General features: G+C 32.6%; 3 protein-coding genes and 6 non-coding genes across 11 annotated transcripts; 2 read left to right on the top strand and 7 right to left on the bottom strand.

Annotated features, from left to right (window-relative positions):
* Positions 1-71: 71 nt before the first annotated feature.
* Trnan-guu (transfer RNA asparagine (anticodon GUU)) lies at positions 72-145 on the bottom strand. The gene has a single exon. It is a non-coding gene; the product is annotated as a tRNA-Asn (tRNA).
* A 79-nt stretch (positions 146-224) lies between these two features.
* Trnan-guu (transfer RNA asparagine (anticodon GUU)) lies at positions 225-298 on the bottom strand. Its single transcript has one exon. It is a non-coding gene; the product is annotated as a tRNA-Asn (tRNA).
* A 79-nt stretch (positions 299-377) lies between these two features.
* On the bottom strand, positions 378-451 carry Trnan-guu (transfer RNA asparagine (anticodon GUU)). The gene has a single exon. It is a non-coding gene; the product is annotated as a tRNA-Asn (tRNA).
* A 79-nt stretch (positions 452-530) lies between these two features.
* On the bottom strand, positions 531-603 carry Trnan-guu (transfer RNA asparagine (anticodon GUU)). Its single transcript has one exon. It is a non-coding gene; the product is annotated as a tRNA-Asn (tRNA).
* Positions 604-683: 80 nt separating this feature from the next.
* On the bottom strand, positions 684-757 carry Trnan-guu (transfer RNA asparagine (anticodon GUU)). The gene has a single exon. It is a non-coding gene; the product is annotated as a tRNA-Asn (tRNA).
* A 79-nt stretch (positions 758-836) lies between these two features.
* On the bottom strand, positions 837-910 carry Trnan-guu (transfer RNA asparagine (anticodon GUU)). The gene has a single exon. It is a non-coding gene; the product is annotated as a tRNA-Asn (tRNA).
* A 1,802-nt stretch (positions 911-2,712) lies between these two features.
* On the bottom strand, positions 2,713-5,695 carry LOC144845057 (leucine-rich repeat-containing protein 20-like). 2 transcript variants are annotated; one of them, XM_078702187.1, is made up of 5 exons: positions 5,583-5,695; positions 5,066-5,168; positions 4,603-4,746; positions 3,960-4,127; positions 2,713-3,782 (listed from the first exon to the last, which is right to left on the bottom strand). In XM_078702187.1, the coding sequence occupies exons 2-5, from the start codon at positions 5,127-5,129 to the stop codon at positions 3,649-3,651; spliced, it is 510 nt and encodes a 169-aa protein (XP_078558313.1). In that variant the 5' UTR covers positions 5,130-5,168; positions 5,583-5,695; the 3' UTR covers positions 2,713-3,648. The 2 variants fall into 2 exon arrangements, with proteins under 2 accessions (XP_078558313.1, XP_078558312.1); XM_078702186.1 differs by lacking the exon at positions 5,583-5,695 and having other exon boundaries at positions 5,066-5,184.
* A 279-nt stretch (positions 5,696-5,974) lies between these two features.
* LOC144844322 (eukaryotic translation initiation factor 4E-binding protein 2-like) lies at positions 5,975-21,477 on the top strand. Of its 2 annotated transcripts, XR_013612420.1 has the most exons (4): positions 5,975-6,250; positions 7,548-7,718; positions 8,401-9,900; positions 20,559-21,477. XR_013612420.1 is itself a non-coding variant. In XM_078701171.1 (3 exons), the coding sequence occupies exons 1-3, from the start codon at positions 6,118-6,120 to the stop codon at positions 8,433-8,435; spliced, it is 339 nt and encodes a 112-aa protein (XP_078557297.1). In that variant the 5' UTR covers positions 5,975-6,117; the 3' UTR covers positions 8,436-12,530. The 2 variants fall into 2 exon arrangements, 1 of the variants encoding a protein (XP_078557297.1); XM_078701171.1 differs by lacking the exon at positions 20,559-21,477 and having other exon boundaries at positions 8,401-12,530.
* LOC144844319 (MOB kinase activator 1A) lies at positions 12,701-21,477 on the top strand. Its single transcript, XM_078701167.1, has 5 exons — positions 12,701-12,853; positions 13,995-14,158; positions 16,729-16,822; positions 17,751-17,884; positions 19,296-21,477. Exons 1-5 carry the CDS (start codon positions 12,840-12,842, stop codon positions 19,529-19,531), a joined length of 642 nt encoding a protein of 213 aa, XP_078557293.1. The 5' UTR covers positions 12,701-12,839; the 3' UTR covers positions 19,532-21,477.
* Positions 21,478-21,494: the final 17 nt, after the last annotated feature.

Raw genomic sequence — 21,494 nt, 5'->3', positions numbered from 1 at the left:
AATTGGTTAGAATGTTTTACTGTTTGGAATTTGTGAAATTTATATAAAATATAAATTGAGTAAAACCATATCGTCCCTGGGTGGGCTTGAACCACAAACCTTTCGGTTAACAGCCGAACACGCTAACCGATTGCGCCACAGAGACATATTGGTTAGAATATTTTATTGTTAGGAATTTGTGAAATTTATATAAAAAATAAAATAGAATTTGAGTAAAACCATATCGTCCCTGGGTGGGCTTGAACCACCAACCTTTCGGTTAACAGCCGAACGCGCTAACCGGTTGCGCCACAGAGACATATTGGTTAGAATATTTTACGGTTAGGAATTTGTGAAATTTATATAAAAAATAAAATAGAAATTGAGTAAAACCATATCGTCCCTGGGTGGGCTTGAACCACCAACCTTTCGGTTAACAGCCGAACGCGCTAACCGATTGCGCCACAGAGACATATTGGTTAGAATATTTTATTGTTCGGAATTTGTGAAATTTATATAAAAAATAAAATAGAAATTGAGTAAAACCATATCGTCCCTGGGTGGGCTTGAACCACAACCTTTCGGTTAACAGCCGAACGCGCTAACCGATTGCGCCACAGAGACACATTGAATAAAATATTTTATTGTTTGAAATTTGTGAAATTTATATAAAAAAATAAAATAGAAATTGAGTAAAACCATATCGTCCCTGGGTGGGCTTGAACCACCCACCTTTCGGTTAACAGCCGAACGCGCTAACCGATTGCGCCACAGAGACATATTGGTTAGAATATTTTATTGTTAGGAATTTGTGAAATTTATATAAAAAATAAAATAGAAATTGAGTAAAACCATATCGTCCCTGGGTGGGCTTGAACCACCAACCTTTCGGTTAACAGCCGAACGCGCTAACCGATTGCGCCACAGAGACATATTGGTTAGAATATTTTATTGTTTGGAATTTGTGAAATTTATATAAAAAATAAAATAGAAATTGAGTAAAGCCATATCGTCGCTGGGTGGGTTTGAACCACCAACCTTTCGGTTAACAGCCGAACGCGCTAACCGATTACCTCACAGTATCACCATCTCCCGCTAAATCTAATTTATCCCGACTTTTTGGGATAAACAAAAAAATATTCCAAATAATATATAAAAATGTGTAACAGCCACTAGATAGAGCTTTCAAAATGTTTTCGTTGAATATGCCATTTTAATTTCACATCCAAAGATTTCGATCGGGAAAAAAATAATAATATTGTCGGCAGCCTGTCAGACAATAGGTTTTTGGTTAATTGTAATAATCAATTTGTGAAATCATTACTTTTGTTCGTTTCTGTGATCTATGGAAGTGAATAACTTTATTAAAAACTGCAAAATGGCCTATTCAGTTTATTTAAATTTAGTAACGTCCTCATTTCATATTTTTTTGGGAACAAATCTCAGTGATAAAAATGTCGCATACAGTGTTGGGTATATGCAGTGCAGTCTAGCCCTGTCTGAGCTACTAATAATGTCTGAATGTAATGGTGATCTTGCATAATTGTAATTTTAGTGTAATTATCATGATATAGAAAAATCATAATGAACTTTTGCCTTTTGTATTGTGAACTAAAATCGGATGTTTAGTCTCTACAGCTCACTAATGTCGGTCGGGTTGTTAAATACTAACTTGAGCACGCGACTGCAGCCATGTACTGTATATGGCCATGATATGGCCTTGTTCTGGTTCTAACTGGTCCAATGCAAATTTGGGAATTGAAACTAGCTGACCAGTTATCAATTTTCTGCGTGACATGATGCTAATGGGTCTACGGAACTTAGTTGCATTTCTATCGTGATGATTAAGTCACTGGACGAAAGTACTGTCTTCAAGTCCAAAGGAACACCAGTTATGGAAAGTATGCATTTTGCTAAAAATCCTCGAATTTCTATTCTTAGTTTTTACCTATCTCTTGAAATCTTCCCGATTGGATGACTTTCTCTGTAACCACTTTCAAACTAGTAGTGTCAAGCAGACAGAAGTATAACATGTTGACAACCATGAGCAAGAAAGCGGTTCACAGAGCACGTACCAACCCCTAGCACCGTAATGGTGACAGCAGGGCCGCAGCGGTACCGTAGCAAAGGAACCTGATGTTCAGACCATCCACTCGATCAACGTCAAACCATACGTCACTCTGTATTGCGTATGCTGATGACAGGAGGGTTGAGTCTGGTTGATTGAAGTTAACCAAGAATAGAAATTCAAGGAAAAAAGCGAAGTATGCATAATGGTTCCATAACGGGTGTTCTTTCGGAACCAGAGACAGTACCTCCTTCCAGCCAAACATCGTGAAATGTAAGCACTAGAAGTGTACCCTGACACTACGAGATCACACGCAGCCGTTGTCTGACGATTTCTTGTGTTTACGACGTTGTCAAGCTTAAAAAACAAATATAGATTCTGACGTCATATCTGAGCGGTTTCATTGGATACTGTTTATGCTGACTTCAGGGAAAACCTTGATATTTACATATGAAAGGAAAGCCGATTACAATCACCATGGAGACAACGTCAATGACGATTTTCCGGAGTTCGGAAATAAGTTCTGAATGACGGAAGACTAATGGACGACATGTGTGTACAACATACAGCTTTAATAATGCAATATATATGAATCTATGCTTAAACATAGATACTCTGTATTTCCTTTTTTTAAAATAGAGAAAAATAATTTAATATACTTGTAAAATTGTATAGTATTTATATGATTTTACTTATATTTACTAAAATTGAAATACTGTATCTTTCAAAATCTAAAAAACAATATTCCGATTTTACCATATATGTTTCTTTTCAAAATATATAATTTCATATTGTTCAAATATGACAGATAAACTATATTGTTTTACTCATGAATTGAGTAAATTTTAAAGAAATCAAGAATCTAAGTGCAATGAAGCATGACTATTTTTGACTTTCTAGTCATTTCCCAGAAACTAATAAACTAATACATTTACAGGGTTTTTGAAATAAACAAATTTGTAATTACTCATCACTCAACAAATATTGACTTCAAGCCAACAATGAAAATTTGAACCTACAGAATATTCTGACCAGTCGACTACATCTACAAAACGTGACTACATATACCTCCTTGGCGGAGGTAAATAAACAATCAGATTTACTCGTAGTTTGAACAGCAAGTACATCAATCACACAGTATGGAGATTCATAAGTGATTCAGCTGGTCTGCCCCCACCTCCACTAAATTTAGAAAAATACAATGCAAAATAGAGGATATGTGAGGTTAATTTGGCACTTTATTTTAGGCCCTCAGCGAGCACAGTGCCTCTAGTGCTAATCTCTGTATCGACTCCTGATTTTAAATGGTAGGCCTACAGTAACTGTTTCAAGTACTTCTAAACTAGTTAAAACCAGTTCAAATAAAAATTATATGAAAAGTTTCACGGTCAAGTCTCTATGCTATCTTACAATCTATACAAACATTTTCAAACTTGCACTGTAATACAACTTTGACAAATTGATAAAATCTTCACTTGTTCGTGGCAACCGATAACAGAATTGCTTTAGCCATGATAAGTATGTCGCATCCAAACTAGTTCAACCCAGTTTCTTTAAGTCAAGAAGCTTCATGGTCAAGTTCAGGTTTCATTGACCCCAGCCTAACGTGCACTTAATTTCACCTCAACATTATTCAGATTAGAGAGTAGATAAAAACAATCGGATGTCAATGGGTTATTTTCTAAATTTACAATTTTCAGTGATTTCATCTCCAACAATTTTGAAGCGCTGAATTCTACAAAAAAAAAAAAAATCAATGTCACAGGTTAGTTTAAAATTGATAAAACCTTTAAAAATAGGTAAAGCTTGCTCTCCACTTGGATGCAATGCAAGTGAGTTGACCAATCACATGGGAGAGTTTGATGGCCAATCATGTTGTGATTGGTCAAAGGTTACACTCAAGTTGACTCACCACAAATGTTGTTATTACACAAGTCTAGATGAATAAGTGAAGACATGTTGTATATTGCTTCTGGTACCATTTCAATATTATTTGTTGACAAGTTAAGATGTGTTAACGATTTAAGCTGTCCAAAATCATCTGCAAGTGTACTCAGCTGGTTATTTGAAGCGTTGAATTCTTAAAATAATAAATTATAAAAATCTAATGATTGTGGTGTTAACTTGGTATTCCTCAGCCTACGGAATAAATAGTGCCCACTAGCAGTTAAAAATAACACTCGATCATTATATTAACCCATACGAAAAAGCATCAAGGAGACTAATTTTCCAGTAGTGACATCGTCTGACCTCCGAGGTCGCCCTATAATCAGGTGTTTCTATATATTTCAATATCTTGTCTCCCTTTAAAGATGCAATTTTTATATACAAAACACAACCATATACAACAATGCATAAAACTATAAAAAAAAATGTTTGAATAGGGCCCTCTATTTTAAATGCATTTATAAAATGATAGCACCCTCTATGGTTTGGCTACGCTTTTAAGTCAAATATTTTTATTTGTTGGGATATGATGAATAGCTGTAATAATAGTCAACTGTTCTAAAGCCAAAAATGTCTATTAGTATTCCTTCTTCAGAATGAAGACTTGCCTACAATATCTTTGAATTTAATAGCTACTTTGGAAGGAAGCTTTTTAAGTTGATTCCTTGATAAGTCACATTTTAAAACAGTTGTTTCCCGCATCAGATGGAAAATGGCATCTGGTACACTCATCAGGCCACACTCTGATAAATCTGAAAAAAATAAAATTATTATGGTATATTACCAACTTAAATGCTTAATAATGGCAAAAATATTCTTTTAAACTGTACGTAATGGTCACCTGGGTGAGGTTAATTTTGAAACCATCAATTTTTGTTATTTATACTTACAGTATAAATGTACTTTTACTTGGTCAGATATTTAGAGACTACACAGACTAGCTTTTCAAAATGTCTCAGAATAGATAATTCAATAATAACATTTATTCAATAATGGAAGACAAATAATACAAGAATAATAAACAAATAAATATATAGCATGTTCTGCTTTTACAAGTGACCAATAATTTACCCAATGACTGGCTTTCTTTTCCGCTTTCACATCGATTTACGACAGCAGCCACCTCTGAAGCCATTTCCAATTCCAAACTATTTAGTCATTTACTCACAAGTTTCTGATGCAAAAAAAAAAGTTTTTTAGATAAGACAACCTGTAAACATTCAATGCCAGGTTTTAGTAACTACTAGTTCACAATGGGCGTAGCTGTTAGCTGAATCAACGAACCAAAAAAATGGCAAATGTCTGATGATGCATGCAAAGTAATTATTTATTTGGTTGTGGATTCTGAATCTAGGGCTACCTACTATTAGTAGGCTACGGTAGTATCTTCCTAGGCTACTAGTACTACTAGTAGAGTAGAGAAAGTAGTACTTACTAGGCCTTAGCCTCCATACTTTAGTTTTACTAGCTAGCTAGGCCTACTATTTAATGTACACTAGCTAGTATAGACTGGCATAACATATACTTTCTTAGAATAGTACAAGACAGTAGTTAGTAGGCCTAGAGATGACAGAAAGAAGATATTTACAGCTTATTCCACAAATGCTTTAAAACACAAACGGGCGAAGTTACTAAAATGTAGATTTAACTGAAAATAAATATAGAACAATAACATGAAACGAACCAGGAACACAAAAGCATGTGTAAAAGGTGTAGTCTGCTACAAATGGAGTATCATTATCGGGCATTATAAACAAATTTAAATTAACTAAATTTTGATTTTTCATTTCTATAGTGTATTTAAAATAATATTTTCAAGTATATGTGTAATTTTGCATAGACTAGCTAAGCAAATTGGTTAAATATGATCGTATAATATAGTTTATTCTACAACGTTATTAAAGGTCACGAAATCAAATAATCGTATTTTGATCGGCAAGTATCGGAAAGCCGAGCGAGAGGTCGCGGTCCAACGTTCTTGTTTTTATTTTCTTCCACCATCTCGTGACAACGCGGTCTGAAGCATTTTGAATTAGGTCCAACTAAACTCGCTCGTAAGCCCATATTAATGTAAACCATTCTCCTAAATTACTTTACAAATAAGCATTAATACTTTCTTCGCAATGTCGGGCACAAACAGTATTTCTGGAACAAGAAATATCCCAACACGAACAGTGCGAGTATCTGACCCATCTCAGTTACCGAGCGATTATGGCACCACGCCTGGAGGGACGATGTTTGGAACAACACCAGGAGGTAAGGCCTAGCTTCAAACAAGATTTGTTTACATTTACTTAAAATATTTAAAAAATAAAATATTTCTATTTGATAATAACGAATTATGTTTTTCATATATTTTTCTGCCTATAACTTTTGCCTAATTTAAAGTAATGCAATTCTTCATTTAGTATGAACTCTCGTTTCAAAATTTTCCGTTTTAAAGTTCGGCATGAGCAACTAGCTCGTTGTAAACAAACCCACGTGACATTTTGGTGGCGTGACGTTGATTTGTTGTTGCTCTAAAACTATTTACATTAGGCCTAGATTCTCCTAATGATTGTAAAAAATGGTATGATGCAATCTGATAGACCAAGTATATAAATACAGTTAATGCAACCAATTGATTTTTTGTTAAACTAGGCCTAAAAAACTGAATAATTCTTTTTACTTGGCAGAATTCATGAAATTAAATTACTTAATTAAATCGTTAATAATGTAATCAAGTAAAATAGATGATATAAGAACACATGAATAGATAAAGTTAGTTTAGAAGTATAAAGCGAATGATGCTGAAATACATTTAGAATATATGAAACAAAAGGCAATTAATTTGTCCATATTTTTTTGCATTTTGCATGGTATGGTTATTTTCACAGCTGCCTTTGTGCATGTTGAATAATAAATGTTTATGGTTGAAATGGTACAAATAATTTCATGAGGTGAAGAAAGACTGAATGAATTTATTTGTACCATTTAATTTTAAAAATATAAAACATTCAATGTTATTTGTTTTAACGAACCTACTTTGAACGAGAAGCGTGTTATACTTACTGTTAGCTTATCATACTGTTCTGTACAATGTGTACATTCACACACAATAGGCTGAAAAATAATTTAGTTTATTTATAAACAGTTTTTGAGTGTTAAATATATAATGTCCTGCCATGTGAATAACCATTTAAAGGTGGTTGTGCATTTTTCAATTTTTGTCCTTTTAACTTATCTGACTAGGATTTGTTTCCGTTTTTGCGGCATTTGTAATTACTGATTGTTACATAATCATTGATTACACAAAGAAAGCCACATGGGTTGGTAGAGTAAGTCATGCATGTACCATTCAATATGTATTTGTATTCTTTATTCACAGGGATACATACATGAATTGAAAGTATGCCTCTAAATATCAGTAGTGAAGTGCTTTTCAAATCAAAATCAAATCAAATCAAAATAAACATTTATTTCCTTCAATAGCAGAAAAGATATAAACATAATCAATAACAACAATTGCATTTTAAAATTTTAATCAACATCCTTTTTCAATAATTGTTTCCAGGAACACGCATTATTTACGAAAGAAACTTCCTGATGCAAATGCGCAATTCACCATTAGCTCAAACGCCACCAAAGAATCTACCGTACATTGAAGGGGTTACAACTACTGGTAATACTGATGATGGGTTTAAAGAAAAACCTAAACCAAAATCATCAACTGATGATGTCATTAGTAAGTGTCCAATTAGGATTCATTGGAGGTTAAATTAAACATTGTGGCCTTAGATCGTCTCTGCCCTATAAGCAGCAGTAATCGTCTTAACAAGTTCCTACTTTAACTTAACTCAGGGCCTGTTCAGACCTACAGAGTTATGCTTTCGTATCGTACCCGCCGTCTGAACCAGGAAAAGAGTGGAAGCCACCTTTTATGACACTGATCTTTCGTTCTTTACGCAAGCTCAAAGTACAAGATTAGTGAACAACGCATACGATTTTGACCTCTAACCAATCAAATTTACTCCTGCATATGAAAGCGTTAGTTAAGCAAATCTGAACATTTTGCTGTTACGACGCTAATTATAATATGACATTGCTTGCGATAGGAAAGCATAATGCATGGATCTGAACATATCCTTAATGTTTAAACCTTGACAGTAGCAAGCTTTTGTTTTGTGAATATACAGTACCGTATATGCTCCCGATAACAAAGTCCCAGATTAGGGGTATATTAGGCTTATATGCATGCATAGATTAATATTTTGTATACCATACTGTTTGCTGCCATCTACATGTACCCTCCAAAAGCTAGCTTTTGACACCACCAGACTATAACTCTGGGGTTGCAAGGAAATCTAGTTGTGAAACTACAATACTGTTTATTTATAATGATTTATATTTAATATTATTCTTATTAGTTGCTGAAGAAGCTCAGTTCGAGATGGATATTTGAAATTTGACTTCATTTGCAACTCCCATGCAACTTAGCATCATTTTGCAGACTAAAAAAAAACTAGACTTGGAAGCAGCAGCAAAATCAGTGCTCAGTGCAATAAAAGTAGTCTGGGGAGAGAAGCCTACAGTAATGTCTCAGTGAATCAAGGTCTAACATCATCAAATATATATACTCAATCATATAAACTGCTGTCTATTCAATAATTGCCTAATTAGACGCTACAAGCTAGATTTAACATTTCTTTCTTCAGTAGTTAAAATGATACAAAAAAAAAAATAATCCTAAAAACAATTGCTTTTAAATTACCAAGTTCAAGTCAACAGTATTGTTTTGTTTTTTTGTCAAATAATTGAATGAATACAGTTTACATTCATGAGTACAGTCTTATTACATAATTGACCGTTATTCTATTAACAAAATATGTGTGTGATCAATTTGACAATTTTATACAAATTTTCTGCAATTTTCCTCAATAGAATGCTTTGTATTGTGGAATTAAGACAAACAAACATGGCATTAATCCACATTCAGTCAGCTTAAATAGCAATTTTGCTAAATTCCATTTAAAATAAATATTAAAGCCTTGTAATTTACTGATTATAATTATTGTTCTTGTAAGCTTTCATACCTTACTATAGAACTGCAATATTTCTTTAGGTTCATCTTAATTTCTAATTATTTTTCATTTCCTTTTTTTTTGGTCAATTTAAATATTTTGTTATCCACCAATCATCTTCTAGACACTTTGGTGGTCTATAGTACAGTAGTTCATTTGAAATTCAGGATCACTACTTCTTCCATGGTAAAACGTAGGACCACCATCATTTTACTTACAGCCCTGTTTTACAGTTAAATGATATAGATTATATTTCAATAATGTCACTAATTTTGTATTGTTAATAGGACAAAACATGAGCAGCTTTTTTCAAATACCAAATAAAATAAACACTTTCTTAAAAATAAAGGTATGCTTAAGTACCGGAGACAGGGCTCTGCTCTGCTATATTCTTGAGACAAATAAAGGTGAAAACCCAATTTTTGCTCAAAACAATTATATAAATTTTATATTCGTTCTTATAGAACCTACTGATATTTTCTTTAATATTGCTTAATAAATGATTTTATAACTGATTTAACCCAAATTTATAATAATTATAGATTTTCATGTTACTCTATTTATGATGTTGATGTACAATCATAAAATACCTCTAATCAGCTATTTAACAGTGCTAATTTTCATTAAGAAAATTGCGAGAATGTATATTTTACAAATAACTTATTTTCATCTACATAAAATACATAGGAGAACAGTGTACAGTATTAAGATAATTAACATTTTCAAACATATTCATAAAGCTTTGTCTACACTTATCAAACCTTGTGTGACAAAAAAAAGTAATGTGCTCATATATGGACACGATATCATATCACTACCATATTTGGGCACATCACTCTTTTTTTTGTCAAACTAATTTAGTTAGTGTAAACAGAGCTTTAGAAGGATTTGATGAACTGAATTAGGATGCTTTTTGATTTGTGACTCCAACCTTATATCTCAACATGCAGTTTGTAGGTTCTGCCTATTTACAGGCAGAACTTAGAGAATTCATGTATGTTGAAATATAAAGTTAATCAAGACAAATTACATTTTCCATGCTTATATTTTCCTATTTGTAATTTACTATTTTAAGTTTATAATTAACTGCATATGAATAAAACATGCAGTGTTCACAATGGTGCTTAGGATTTCTCACATTAGGCCTAAACAATTCGTTTGTTTGCTGTCAGCTTTTACCCCATATATATGTCAGTGGTAATAGAAATACAATAATGAAAGAAGCTGGCAGGGTCTTTTCCCAATTGCTATAATATTGTCAACACAAACCACCATCTCTCTTAATCTTGACAGCAAACAAACAAATATTGTAGGCAGTTTAATATATTTCTTTAACATGTAGATAAATTGTAGAAATATTTTTACAAATATTTCGTATTTGAATTGTGAATCAGGATATCTTTATAAGTTTAATGAACAGCTAAATCCAATACAAGATTTAGATGTAATGTTTTTCAAACAAAAGCAGATCATATTATATTTAAATTGGGTACCTACCAGGGTATAAATGACACTTCCTTTTTTCCCTTAATCTAAGTGTTTTCTGTATATTTCATTATTTAAAATTAATGATTGATTGACACGAACATAAAATGTTTTGAATCATATCTTTATTCTGAACACCACAGGGTAAAAACCCCTGTCCCATGTTAGAACACCCCTGCCCCATGGTAGAACACCCCTGCCCCATGGTAGAAAACCCCTGCCCCATGTTAGAAAACTCCTGCCCCAATGTATAAACCCACTCACAATTGTGGAGTTATATCATTCAACTCGATCCATGTTGGTATAGAACAATCATGTTCATTCTCGAGTGTAAACCCCACACTGCCAATCCAAATTTAATGTTCCAAGGAAAGTGGACTCATACCCGATTTGTGTACGGTAATTCTAGATCATTCCTTATAAAATTTGAGAGCCAATTTACAATAGTATGGCCATTTATAATATATACCTCAGATATATTTTACATTATTGTATTTTGATAAAACCTTACATTTTCTTTAATGTGTACTTTATCAATATGTATTAGAAATGAGACATACTACAGTGTGATTATTTTTACTAAAATATAACCACTTGGTTTTATAAAAGATGGATTTTCACCTGAAAAATGATTAATTTGTAATCAAAATTCACCAGAATACGTTTATCCCTATGTTTTATAGTCTGCTTATCTACTTTATTTTCATTCAAATAAGAACATCACTTACAGTGTGTATCATTTTGAAAGTGCATTGTCCCCACGTTATTTAATTAAATTTTAATAACCTTTAATTGGGAATATTTCCCTTAAAAAAATGTGCAAGAAAATTCAGTATTTCTACAGCAGAATGAATTATTTGTGTTCATAACAGATTATCCCCAAATCATAGCGTACATGGTCACATTTCAATTTATGCCTGTCTTATTTTTAGTCGCGTACAAACACGACTCTACAGCTCACTATGTCGGTCACTTGTTCGGTAAACACTTACTCAAATTTGAGCATGCGACTGTAGCCATGTATATGGCCTTGTTTACCTCCATTATGTTCTTATTATCAACACACAGTACTTAGTTGTATGGTTTCAATTTATTTTTTTAATATTAATAATAATTGATCTTGCATATTATGCTACAGGTAGAATATTTAAAAGGATACTTGATTATTCTTATCTAAAGTTGGGAACAACACAAATTAAAAGATTTATTTCTAAAATAGAATATGCTTTCAGTCATAGATAATACTTTCTAAGAATTGTATTTATATTATTTTTCTAGTTGCATGTCATTCCCAGAATATTGGAATATACTGTTGAATTTTGTGTGATTTTGAGAAAGATATTATGTTAGATATTTCATAATCTGTGCAATCGGATTGAATTATCTTTGATGGCATGGTATGTTGAGCTTGTTGTACATAGCTTAGCATTGATTTTGTTTTTAAATCCTAAGAGAAAGTTAATAAAAAAAAATCAGTTTATACTACTTTTGTAGAAATAAATGTAAAAGTATACTTTGATTTTGAACACTCAGTTAAATATAAAATTATTTTATTATATTGAGCCCATCTGACCGAGTTCACAGCTTCTTTTTTTCCTTATTAGGCCTAATTCATGAAATCATTTTGTTTACATGAATATAAATATTATGGTTGTTTTGTTAGATTCATTTTTATGAGAAGGTTAAATGTTGACAAAGGCCCTATTTATGAAGAAAAAAAATGTACCCGAGTGTTAAAGATTTGATATGTCCCTCTAACTTGGAAAACGTTATGACATATGCTAAGTGTACTGAAATAATTTACAATATGTATGATGCGTATGATGAACATGAATTGAAAATAAATATATCACATAAAATCTTGATAATGAGATGAGTTTCATGTTTATTTGTGTTGTTGCATTTTTGTATTTTTAAAGTTTTTTACACAGAGCATGGAAAACGATGGATGGATGATATTTTCAACAATAAAAGTTGACAATGATATAGAATATTAGTAAAATTGTTTTTGGAAGAAAAACAATGTAATGCTGTATTTTTAACTGGGGAATGGGGGTGTGACGTTTATTGAAAACTGGTTGGTCAGCCAATTATGACGTCATTTATCACGGTTTTCGTGCCTCTGCTAGCCTCTTATCTTTTTTCCAACTAAAAATCTCGCTCGAGTTTATCCATCATAAAATGTCGTGGTGATTTGGAAGAAGAAAAACAAATATAATTTATAACAAACAATTTACAAGAATACAAGAATTAGTTTTTCAGAAAAATAGTGAAGCTGAGTCCCGTCAGGAGGACGAAGAATGAGCTTTCTTTTGTAAGTTTATTTAGGCTAGTTCATCATCTTCATAGCCTAGCCGGGAGCCTAGCCTAGCCGCCTACGTACGTCGACCTACATTAGCTAGGCTAGAGAGAGCTGGTAGAGGCTATTCACTACTACTAATTAGCGTAGCAAGTACTAGCCTAGCCTAGGCCGGCTTAGTACTCTAGGCTAAGCGGGATGACTCGTCTGTCTGGTATGGTGGTTTTGAAGCTATTGAAGTCTAGTTTTGATAATTTACTTTACTAGCCTAGAGAGTAGACCCTCATTAACATTACACTGTATATTTCTTTCTGGTGTTTGTAAAAATTAAAGTTTTTTTCTCATACATACAATTCTTCCAATCAAATGTTACGTATGGTGTCAAAAGGGTGATGGAGTTTTCAATAACCCTCTGTCTGCCGACTGTTGTGGCATCTAGATCCAGACTTGCAATAGAGGGAACAGGCAACGACGAGCACGTCCTTCCACAACTGTAAAATAGGTCCTAACCCCAACAAAAATCCTACCGTAACCCTTGTACTCAATAAAGAAAAAAATGTCCATGCCGAAAAAAACCGCAAAATCCTCAGATCCCTAACCCCATCACTGCAACCAGCTGGTTAAAGAAGTCAGTGTTAAACTTTGTGTATAATTACTGTTGAACTGTGCATGTGTGAGCTTTTTAACCCAGCAATCATCAGTACTAGGTTGACGTCTGTTCTATATCCGCAAACAGCATCCAGACAAACAGGGGGAAAGGTCTGGTGCCAGGGATCTTTGGAAGCTCTACGCCAGTCTAGCGCCCCCTATCTGGGTTGACTCACATACCATGGCCGCTGGTTGTTATGTTATTGTTGTGATATTTGGTTTCGACGAATAAAGATCTTATTCTACTTGAGTCCTACGTGTCCGGTCATCTTTATTGTGGTGTGCCTTTTGCCTTACTGGCGTGGTGGCAGCTATACGATTACGAGCCCATCCACCATTATTCGACTAGTACTTTGAGGCTGTTGATAAATATGTTTCAATGGCTTTCCAAGACACGTGTGAGATGAGATTTTTTCTGTCAAACACAAAAGATGTTGTCATAATTAATTTGCTTGGCATTTGTTTACTCATCATTCTAATTAATAATCTTCAATATTTCAAACAACAGTAGTACAAGGTCAAAAACATTCCGACCTAAGAAGAATATTCCTGAAGGAACACATCAGTATGACTTGATGAAACATGCGGAAAGGACGCTCGGAAGTGGCAACTTGCGACAGGCTGTTGCCTTGCCTGAAGGAGAAGAGCTCAATGAATGGGTTGCTGTCAATAGTAAGTATACTACAAACGAGTTACTGTAAAACCTTGAAAAGAAGCCCATGGGTTCTTTTTTTTATGACTCTTGGGTGGGCTTTTTTTTTTGGAGATGGGCTTCTTTTTGAGATTACTTTTTCAAAACACAGAGGGGGCTTTTTTTTAGATGGGCTTCTTTTACAGTACTAGGATTACAACAAACCTCCCAAGCCTCCTGATACTGTAATTAATCATACATGAGTTTCCCAATAATTTCTCCCACTAAAAGTCATAAATGGATAAAATAGCATCATCTCTCTATTTTTAAAAATATTTTATTTTATTCAATCCCAACCAACAGCGATAATTACTGTCACCAACAGGTTTGATTCAAGCAAGTTTAAAGCACCTTGATTGATCCTAACATTGATCAAGGGCTTCTCTCGTCCAGTGCCCACCTTGACCTGAGGTAAGGCATGGGCTAATATGTCTGAGGCAGATGATGTAATTTTTAAAAATAAACAGTGTCCTCTATGGTTTGGCCACACTAAAGTTAGTCTCTCCAAATATTTCATTATTCCAAGTTGGAACCATCTGTGTGAAGCATCGTGGATAAATTAATTAAAGTTTTTATTCTAGTGAATTTGTTTATTCAGGGGAAGATTTTAAACATTTCCTTGGCTTATTTGCTTTCATTTTGTTTGCATTGTAGATAGTATCTACTGTATGAGTCATAGTATTAAATCTACAAATGTGACCACTCCTATAATAATCCATAATAACTTTCTTTCTATTATTAATTGCATTATTTATATCCAAAATACTAAAATGGCATTACCAATAGAACTCAAAGTTGTTGTCTCTAAATCACAAATTTCCTTCCTCCCAACATTATATTGAATTATCCCATAAGGATTTTAGAAGCAGCATATTTTAGAATAGATAAAGCCATTCATGTATTTTATAGTACTAGTATTGAAAATGGTAAATTTAAGTATATTACAGTAGGTTTGAGAAGGAAATTTCGTTTACAAAACAGAAACTTGACTTATTATTAGTGTATGAGAAGAATTTCTTTATATCCAATTGGTCATTGGTATGGATAAACTCATAAAATACTAGACAGTATAGTATTAAACAATGGTATCTTTCTTTCAAATCCAAACCAGGAAGAATTCATCATCAAACCAGATTTTCTTCAGAAAATACCAAGAGAATTAAACAATTTTTATATTCTTCTCCATTTAAAATAAGCTATCACATTTTAAATATTTGGTAGTTATTTTTGTATAAAATCTTTTTTGACAAAGTCATGATGTTACAACAGTTTAGTAACTATTTAATTAGTTAATTATATTTGATCTATCCCACAATTGGATATTGTCCCTTTCGGCTGCATAAACTACCCTCTTTAGTTCACGGTTGGAAGGTCCTAGTTGCTTAACAGCATATATAAATATATTTAATACTGCAAACCCAACCACTGTTGTCTTGCATAATGAATTCAATAACAATATTTGTCTTTTAAAACCACTAGCAATGGCTTTTGTTCCATCTGGTAATAATAAATGAATTTTGACCTTCATTTGAGTGTGTGTTTAATCCGAGTATCAGATAAAAATCTTTAGAAATATGTAAATCCCTCTTTTTTGAGTAGCTTGTTGGTTATGAAGCTTTCCAATCATGGAGTCCGTGGTTCATGGCCCTATAAATTAAATTTATAAGAACATGCTTGGTTCAAGTCCTGGCTTTTACAGTACCAGTCCTGGCTTTTACAGTAGCAAGGCGTTTACTTTTACAGTTTATGTTTATTCAGATTGTTCATAGTATTCAAATAGATATTCTCCAGGGGTTCTAAACTTCTGTAAATTTAAAACTTGTTCAAAATCTTTGGTCATGTTTTTAATATACATAATAATATATAATAGTAATAATTATAGAATCATTGAAAATTATGGAGATACAAATACAGTACATTCATTATATCTGTAGAATAGTATAGTTTGCTATTAACAGTATCAATTTACTGTTTCCATAGTAACAGTACGTTGCTACAATAATAAATGATGATGCTGTTCCATAACTTACTGTACCTAAATTCATTACATATTTTAACCAATTTTGTACATAAAAAATCAAAAAAAGTTGCAAGGTATAAAATGTCATTAGTTATATTTAAATATTAATTCTAATGTTTTTTTGAATCCATGTGTCATTATTGGAGTCCAATACAAAAATATATGGATTTTTTGTTCTGATCTTTGAAAAACACTAATTAACAATAAATAAAACTTGATAATATCTCTAAACAATTATGGCTCCCATTCACACACCACAAGTTAGAAAAGGCAGGAAGTTAAAAAACATAATTTCCGAATTTGAAGAAAAAAAAACCAAATAGGAAAGTGTGCATACTGTACAAGTACATAGGAACTGAAATACAGAAACTGTGTAGGCCTATGTCTCTTATCTATCATTTCAATCTTTAAAATTTCAATATGGCTTGGAACATGAATTATTTATACAGTAAGTATAATTTTGTATCATTTACATTAAAATGAATAGATTGATTCGATATTTTAATTATGTTTTTTTAAAAATTTTACTAGCTGTGGACTTCTTCAATCAAATAAACATGTTGTATGGAACAATAACAGAGTTCTGCACTGCTGATAAATGTCCTGTCATGTCCGCAGGGCCAAAGTAAGGGAATAAGTATTTCAATATTCTTGTTGTAAACCCGTCTGCTTCTTGAATACTCTTACCAATAAGTTTTCAGATGACATAACCTGTACAATGTCCATCCATATTTTTATAGTATGAGAGTATAAAAGGCATTTTCATTAGTTGTGTTCTAAAAATGTTACCTTAGTTACTTCATTGACGACAAACGACAACCAGGTCTTAAGCTCTGTCTACACTATCAAACTTTATGTGACAAAAAATGTGATGTGCCTATATATGGACATGATGATGTCATATCACTACCATATTTGGGCACATCACAGCTACTAGTGTACACCTTAACCACTAGTATTATTATTATTGTAACCAAGGAACACTATTCTAGTATAATAACATTTGAAGCAATAAAATTGCAAACAATTATGAACCTGATATTAATTATTTACAATAAGCTATTAAGCTAGGAGGAGCAATAAAAAGAGTTGTATAGTGAACAAGTAAAGTAGGTCACAGCAACTCCTAATAAACGATAGTGTCATGGAATTATTACAAGAGATATTGTAATTCAACATTTATTAGTTTCTATCAATGGTAACAGCAATACAATAAAAAGAGTGATAATTTATAATGAGACAATACAAAAATACCATTAATAGAGGAATCTTGGAAGAAGAGATTTCTTGTCACGCAAGACCCATAAACGAAAAGAAAAAAAAATACATTTGTATATAATTATATATATAAAATAAAAAAGGTCATGACAAAAGAACTAAAAAATAACTGGAACCTCTTATGAACTGTAGTTGCAGGGACATAATGCTAATTTTTAGACAGAGTGGTTTGATGAAGTTCATAAGAGCTGTAAAGTCGCTAGTTGAGTCATGTTGTAATTGATAAAAACAAACCAAACCTCTTTAGCTGAAATTGTTTTTGTTTTTTTCTTCAGGTATGAATACCACTGGGCAGATGGTCAGACAGTTAAAAAACCAATAAAGTGCTCAGCACCACGATATATAGATTTTTTAATGAGTTGGGTACAAGACCAAGTTGATGATGAGGCATTATTTCCCTCCAAAATTGGTAAATAATTAACTTTGCATTTATAAGTATCTTAAAACACCTATAGTGTGATATGGGGTAATGCTAAGGGCTAGTTCTGCCACCAGATAGTGCCAATTTTATGGATATATTCATTCAATCTTTTGTTTCGGAATCTCTGGTCCAATACAAATTACTACTACTCATCTCAGGATGGCATTCCAACTGGAGAGCATCTTCAACTTAACTAAGACGTTGCTTATAATCGTTGAGACTAACGCCCGTATTCTTAAACCGGACTTTAGTCGTAGTTCGAGCTAAAACTTTAAAAATGATGTCACTTTAATTCATAAACCGAACTTCAACTAAATCGCCGACTAAATCAGGCCAACCTCGACTAAATCGAGATGGATTTTGATCGATTTTTTTAGTCCTCGAGGGGGCAGGCTAAATGGTCGACTAAATGGTATTTAAATGAGGTTTATAAAAAATGTAACAGTCATTGAGTTGTTATATTGGCCAGATATTGAAGAATGAAATATCTATTTTTATATTAGCTTAATTAAATATACATTGGTATATGTTATAATAATGAAAATCATCTTTATTTACTGAATACAAATTACATTATTTTCTTCGCGCAAGTCTTGAACTACGTCACGCCACAGCGACAATGGGGAGATGCGGAAATTCACCACGCGATGGAATGTTTAGGGGGCCTAGCGCTTTCTTGTCACGCTATGAAGTGCGTGGTTCGTCGCGATCATACTTTGTTGGAGGCCTAGAAAATATGAAAGTTACCGTACTGCCATGGTTCCTAAATATATTTTTGAAGATTTTGTTTGTTGTTAATCAAAAGTACTTCACTGTTAAATTAATACTGATCTTGTTCTAATAATTAACGATTAAAATTATTTTTCATGTACATAGTCCTGATGCGTAAAAAGTTTTGTAAGAAAATGGAAAGTGATATCAATGCGCAAAATTTCGTCTGCTCCTCAAATACTCTCTTGTCATTGGCCAATGTATAGCCTTTGTTACCCAGACGTTTGCAACTCGACTAAAAGCTTGACTTCAAAGTCGAACTGCAAACTTCGAATACTTCGTTTATGAATCGAATTTGAAGTAATAGCTCGAACTATGACTTTTTGAAGTCGAACTTCGAACTACGACTAAAGTCCGGTTTAAGAATATGGGCGTAAAACATTTTCGCGTGCATTTAGTCTATCCATCAGGCCATATATTGATTTTCTTAACAATTCATAAAAAGAAGGAATCCGTAAACATCAAGGCATATGTTGGTGCATTTATAAGTATCTTAAAACACCTAGTGTGAAATTTAAACTGACAAATCTTGCTGGCAAAACATGCTTTGGGAGAACACTGTATATATGTTGGTGCCCTGGCCAAATAACAGTGTCTTGAACTAAAACAATTTTTTTGTATCTCACAGGAGTGCCATTTCCAAAGAATTTTCTTACAATTGCCAAAACAATACTGAAGCGTCTGTTTCGAGTGTATGCACACATCTACCATCAGCATTTCCAGGAGGTAGTAGGACTCAAAGAGGAAGCTCATCTGAACACATCGTTCAAGCATTTTATTTTTTTTGTCCAGGAGTTCAACCTAATTGATCGCAAAGAGCTTGCGCCCTTACAAGAACTTATCGAAAGATTGTTGGGAAAGTAATCAACAGACTGAATGATGTAGTTCCAACTATTGCACGAATCAAAATGTCCGATTGAAAAATTGTAAGCAGCTTGTGAATTTCGCAAATTATGTATGAAATATACATCGATTCTGTAAATAAAGTTGACACTAGGATTTTCTCAGCAAAGACAAACTAATTCTATTCCCAAAACATTGGGTAAAATATTAAAAATACAGCAAGCAAAAAATTCATTATTTATTATATTCAAGAATAATCCATACAAAATAATTATCCTTTGCCATTTGCTTACTGCTGGTCGTAAGCAAATTGAAAATGTCAACTAAGTATGAATATAAACCCTGTACTTATATCAAAAACTAAACATGAAGTAATAACAATACATAGCAGTCACTAAGGACTTTGCTTATTGGTTCATGCTACTTGAAATCTACCAATATTGCTGTGTAATTCATTTCAGTGCCCTCTTATATTTGCTAGTGACCTCAATGTATGACTTAAATTCATTTAATCAACTCCAGACAATTATGAGTGAACAGTATATTATTGGTTTTAATTATATTTGATTATTTTCTAATTAAGTAGTTGAACTACTAATCACATTTGTTTTTGCTGTAAAAAGTTAATAGATGTAGATAATAAGTATTTTCATTTCTGCATGAGTTCAGATCTTTATTTTTTATTATGACTGACATTTTTAGTTTTTTTATTTTAGGTATTAATGTTATGCTTTAGGAAAGTCCAGGAACTAAAATTATTTTATATTTATTTTTGTAATTTTAAAATTAAGTGTTATTCCCACAGATTTAGGTTGGTGTTGTATTTAAAAATTGAAAAGTATTTGAGCATTTCAAACCCAATGGCTTCATTTATCACTGGATCTAGTTATGTGCTGACAAAGGAATTGGCATACATTTATGTGGTGTCCTTTATGACTAAAGCTCTGTTTACACTATCAAACTTTATGTGACAAAAAAATGTGATGTGTTCATGTGGACACCATGATGTCATATCACCATATTTTGGCACATCACATTAGTTTGATAGTGTAGACAGAGCTAAGACATGGAATATCAGTTGTTTTAATAGTCTCCATGTAATTTATAAAGGCATCATACAAGGATGGATCAAACTTCTTGGTGTTGTAGTGAGGTCTGGTGTTTATATGAAAGTATTACATTTTTTTCAGTTCATACGGTGTTATTCAAGACTACTATTCTACTGGTCTGTGGAATATCACTTTTTGCATGTAGTGTTTTATCTGACAGTCACTGGCTACATACAATAATGGACATTTTCTCAGTGAAAGTAGGTCTATGTGAATCTGAAAAATGAATAACTCATTGCCATTTATTTCATATGGTGTTACTTAAGACTACACATGTATTTATGGAATTAATATAACTTGTATAGTTTGCAGTGAACTGCACCAATGGTTTCATACAATACTGTATCAACTTGTCAATGTTTTTATAGGATGTGTTCATTATAACAAAGAAGAACTTGTTGAAATGTAATAGTAACAGTGCTCTTATTTTCTGTACACATATTCAATTTGTATCAATGTTATCCTATCACCTAAACATGACTCAAATGTCCGTTTCACTTTTTGAAAAATATAAAGTTCTTTGATATTAATTATACAAATCATAACTGATAAATATATTAATCCATTACTATTAAATTATGGAGTGATGTAAATGTTAATACCGAGTTATAGTATAACATTCTTATGTTACCGTATGTACTGTAAACCAGGCACAAATCAAGTATGTTAAATTATGCAGTTTATTCTATAGCTTTATGCAGACACAAAACTCTTCTATTATACTTTCTGTACTGCTACCTTGATATAGTTGTTTGTGTCTATACTTATATTTATTGTCATATTTGACAACTTAAATAATTCTTGGGGTTGTGATTGGTTTGTCAGTAAAGGACAAATGTATTTATTTTCACAAGGAAAATGAACGAAAATCAAAA

This window comes from Antedon bifida, chromosome 6 (assembly GCF_963402885.1).
Source record: "Antedon bifida chromosome 6, ecAntBifi1.1, whole genome shotgun sequence".
In the NCBI taxonomy this organism is placed as follows: Eukaryota; Metazoa; Echinodermata; class Crinoidea; order Comatulida; family Antedonidae; genus Antedon; species Antedon bifida.
This window is presented reverse-complemented; position numbering and strand designations above follow the sequence as displayed.

What these genes read in the sequence shown, in the direction of transcription:
- LOC144844322 (XM_078701171.1), top strand. Translation starts at nt 6,118, where the DNA reads ATGTCGGGCACAAACAGTATTTCTGGAACAAGAAATATCCCAACACGA. An exon ending in GTTTGGAACAACACCAGGAG is followed by an intron (nt 6,251 to 7,547) that starts GTAAGGCCTAGC and finishes AATTGTTTCCAG; the next exon opens with GAACACGCATTATTTACGAA. An exon ending in ATCAACTGATGATGTCATTA is followed by an intron (nt 7,719 to 8,400) that starts GTAAGTGTCCAA and finishes TATTCTTATTAG; the next exon opens with TTGCTGAAGAAGCTCAGTTC.
- LOC144845057 (XM_078702187.1), bottom strand. Translation starts at nt 5,129, where the DNA reads ATGGCTTCAGAGGTGGCTGCTGTCGTAAATCGATGTGAAAGCGGAAAA. An exon ending in AAAAGAAAGCCAGTCATTGG is followed by an intron (nt 4,747 to 5,065) that starts GTAAATTATTGG and finishes TATTTTTTTCAG; the next exon opens with ATTTATCAGAGTGTGGCCTG. An exon ending in TAAATTCAAAGATATTGTAG is followed by an intron (nt 4,128 to 4,602) that starts GCAAGTCTTCAT and finishes TATTATTTTAAG; the next exon opens with AATTCAACGCTTCAAATAAC.
- LOC144844319 (XM_078701167.1), top strand. An exon ending in TGAATGGGTTGCTGTCAATA is followed by an intron (nt 14,159 to 16,728) that starts GTAAGTATACTA and finishes AAATTTTACTAG; the next exon opens with CTGTGGACTTCTTCAATCAA. An exon ending in ATTATTTCCCTCCAAAATTG is followed by an intron (nt 17,885 to 19,295) that starts GTAAATAATTAA and finishes TGTATCTCACAG; the next exon opens with GAGTGCCATTTCCAAAGAAT.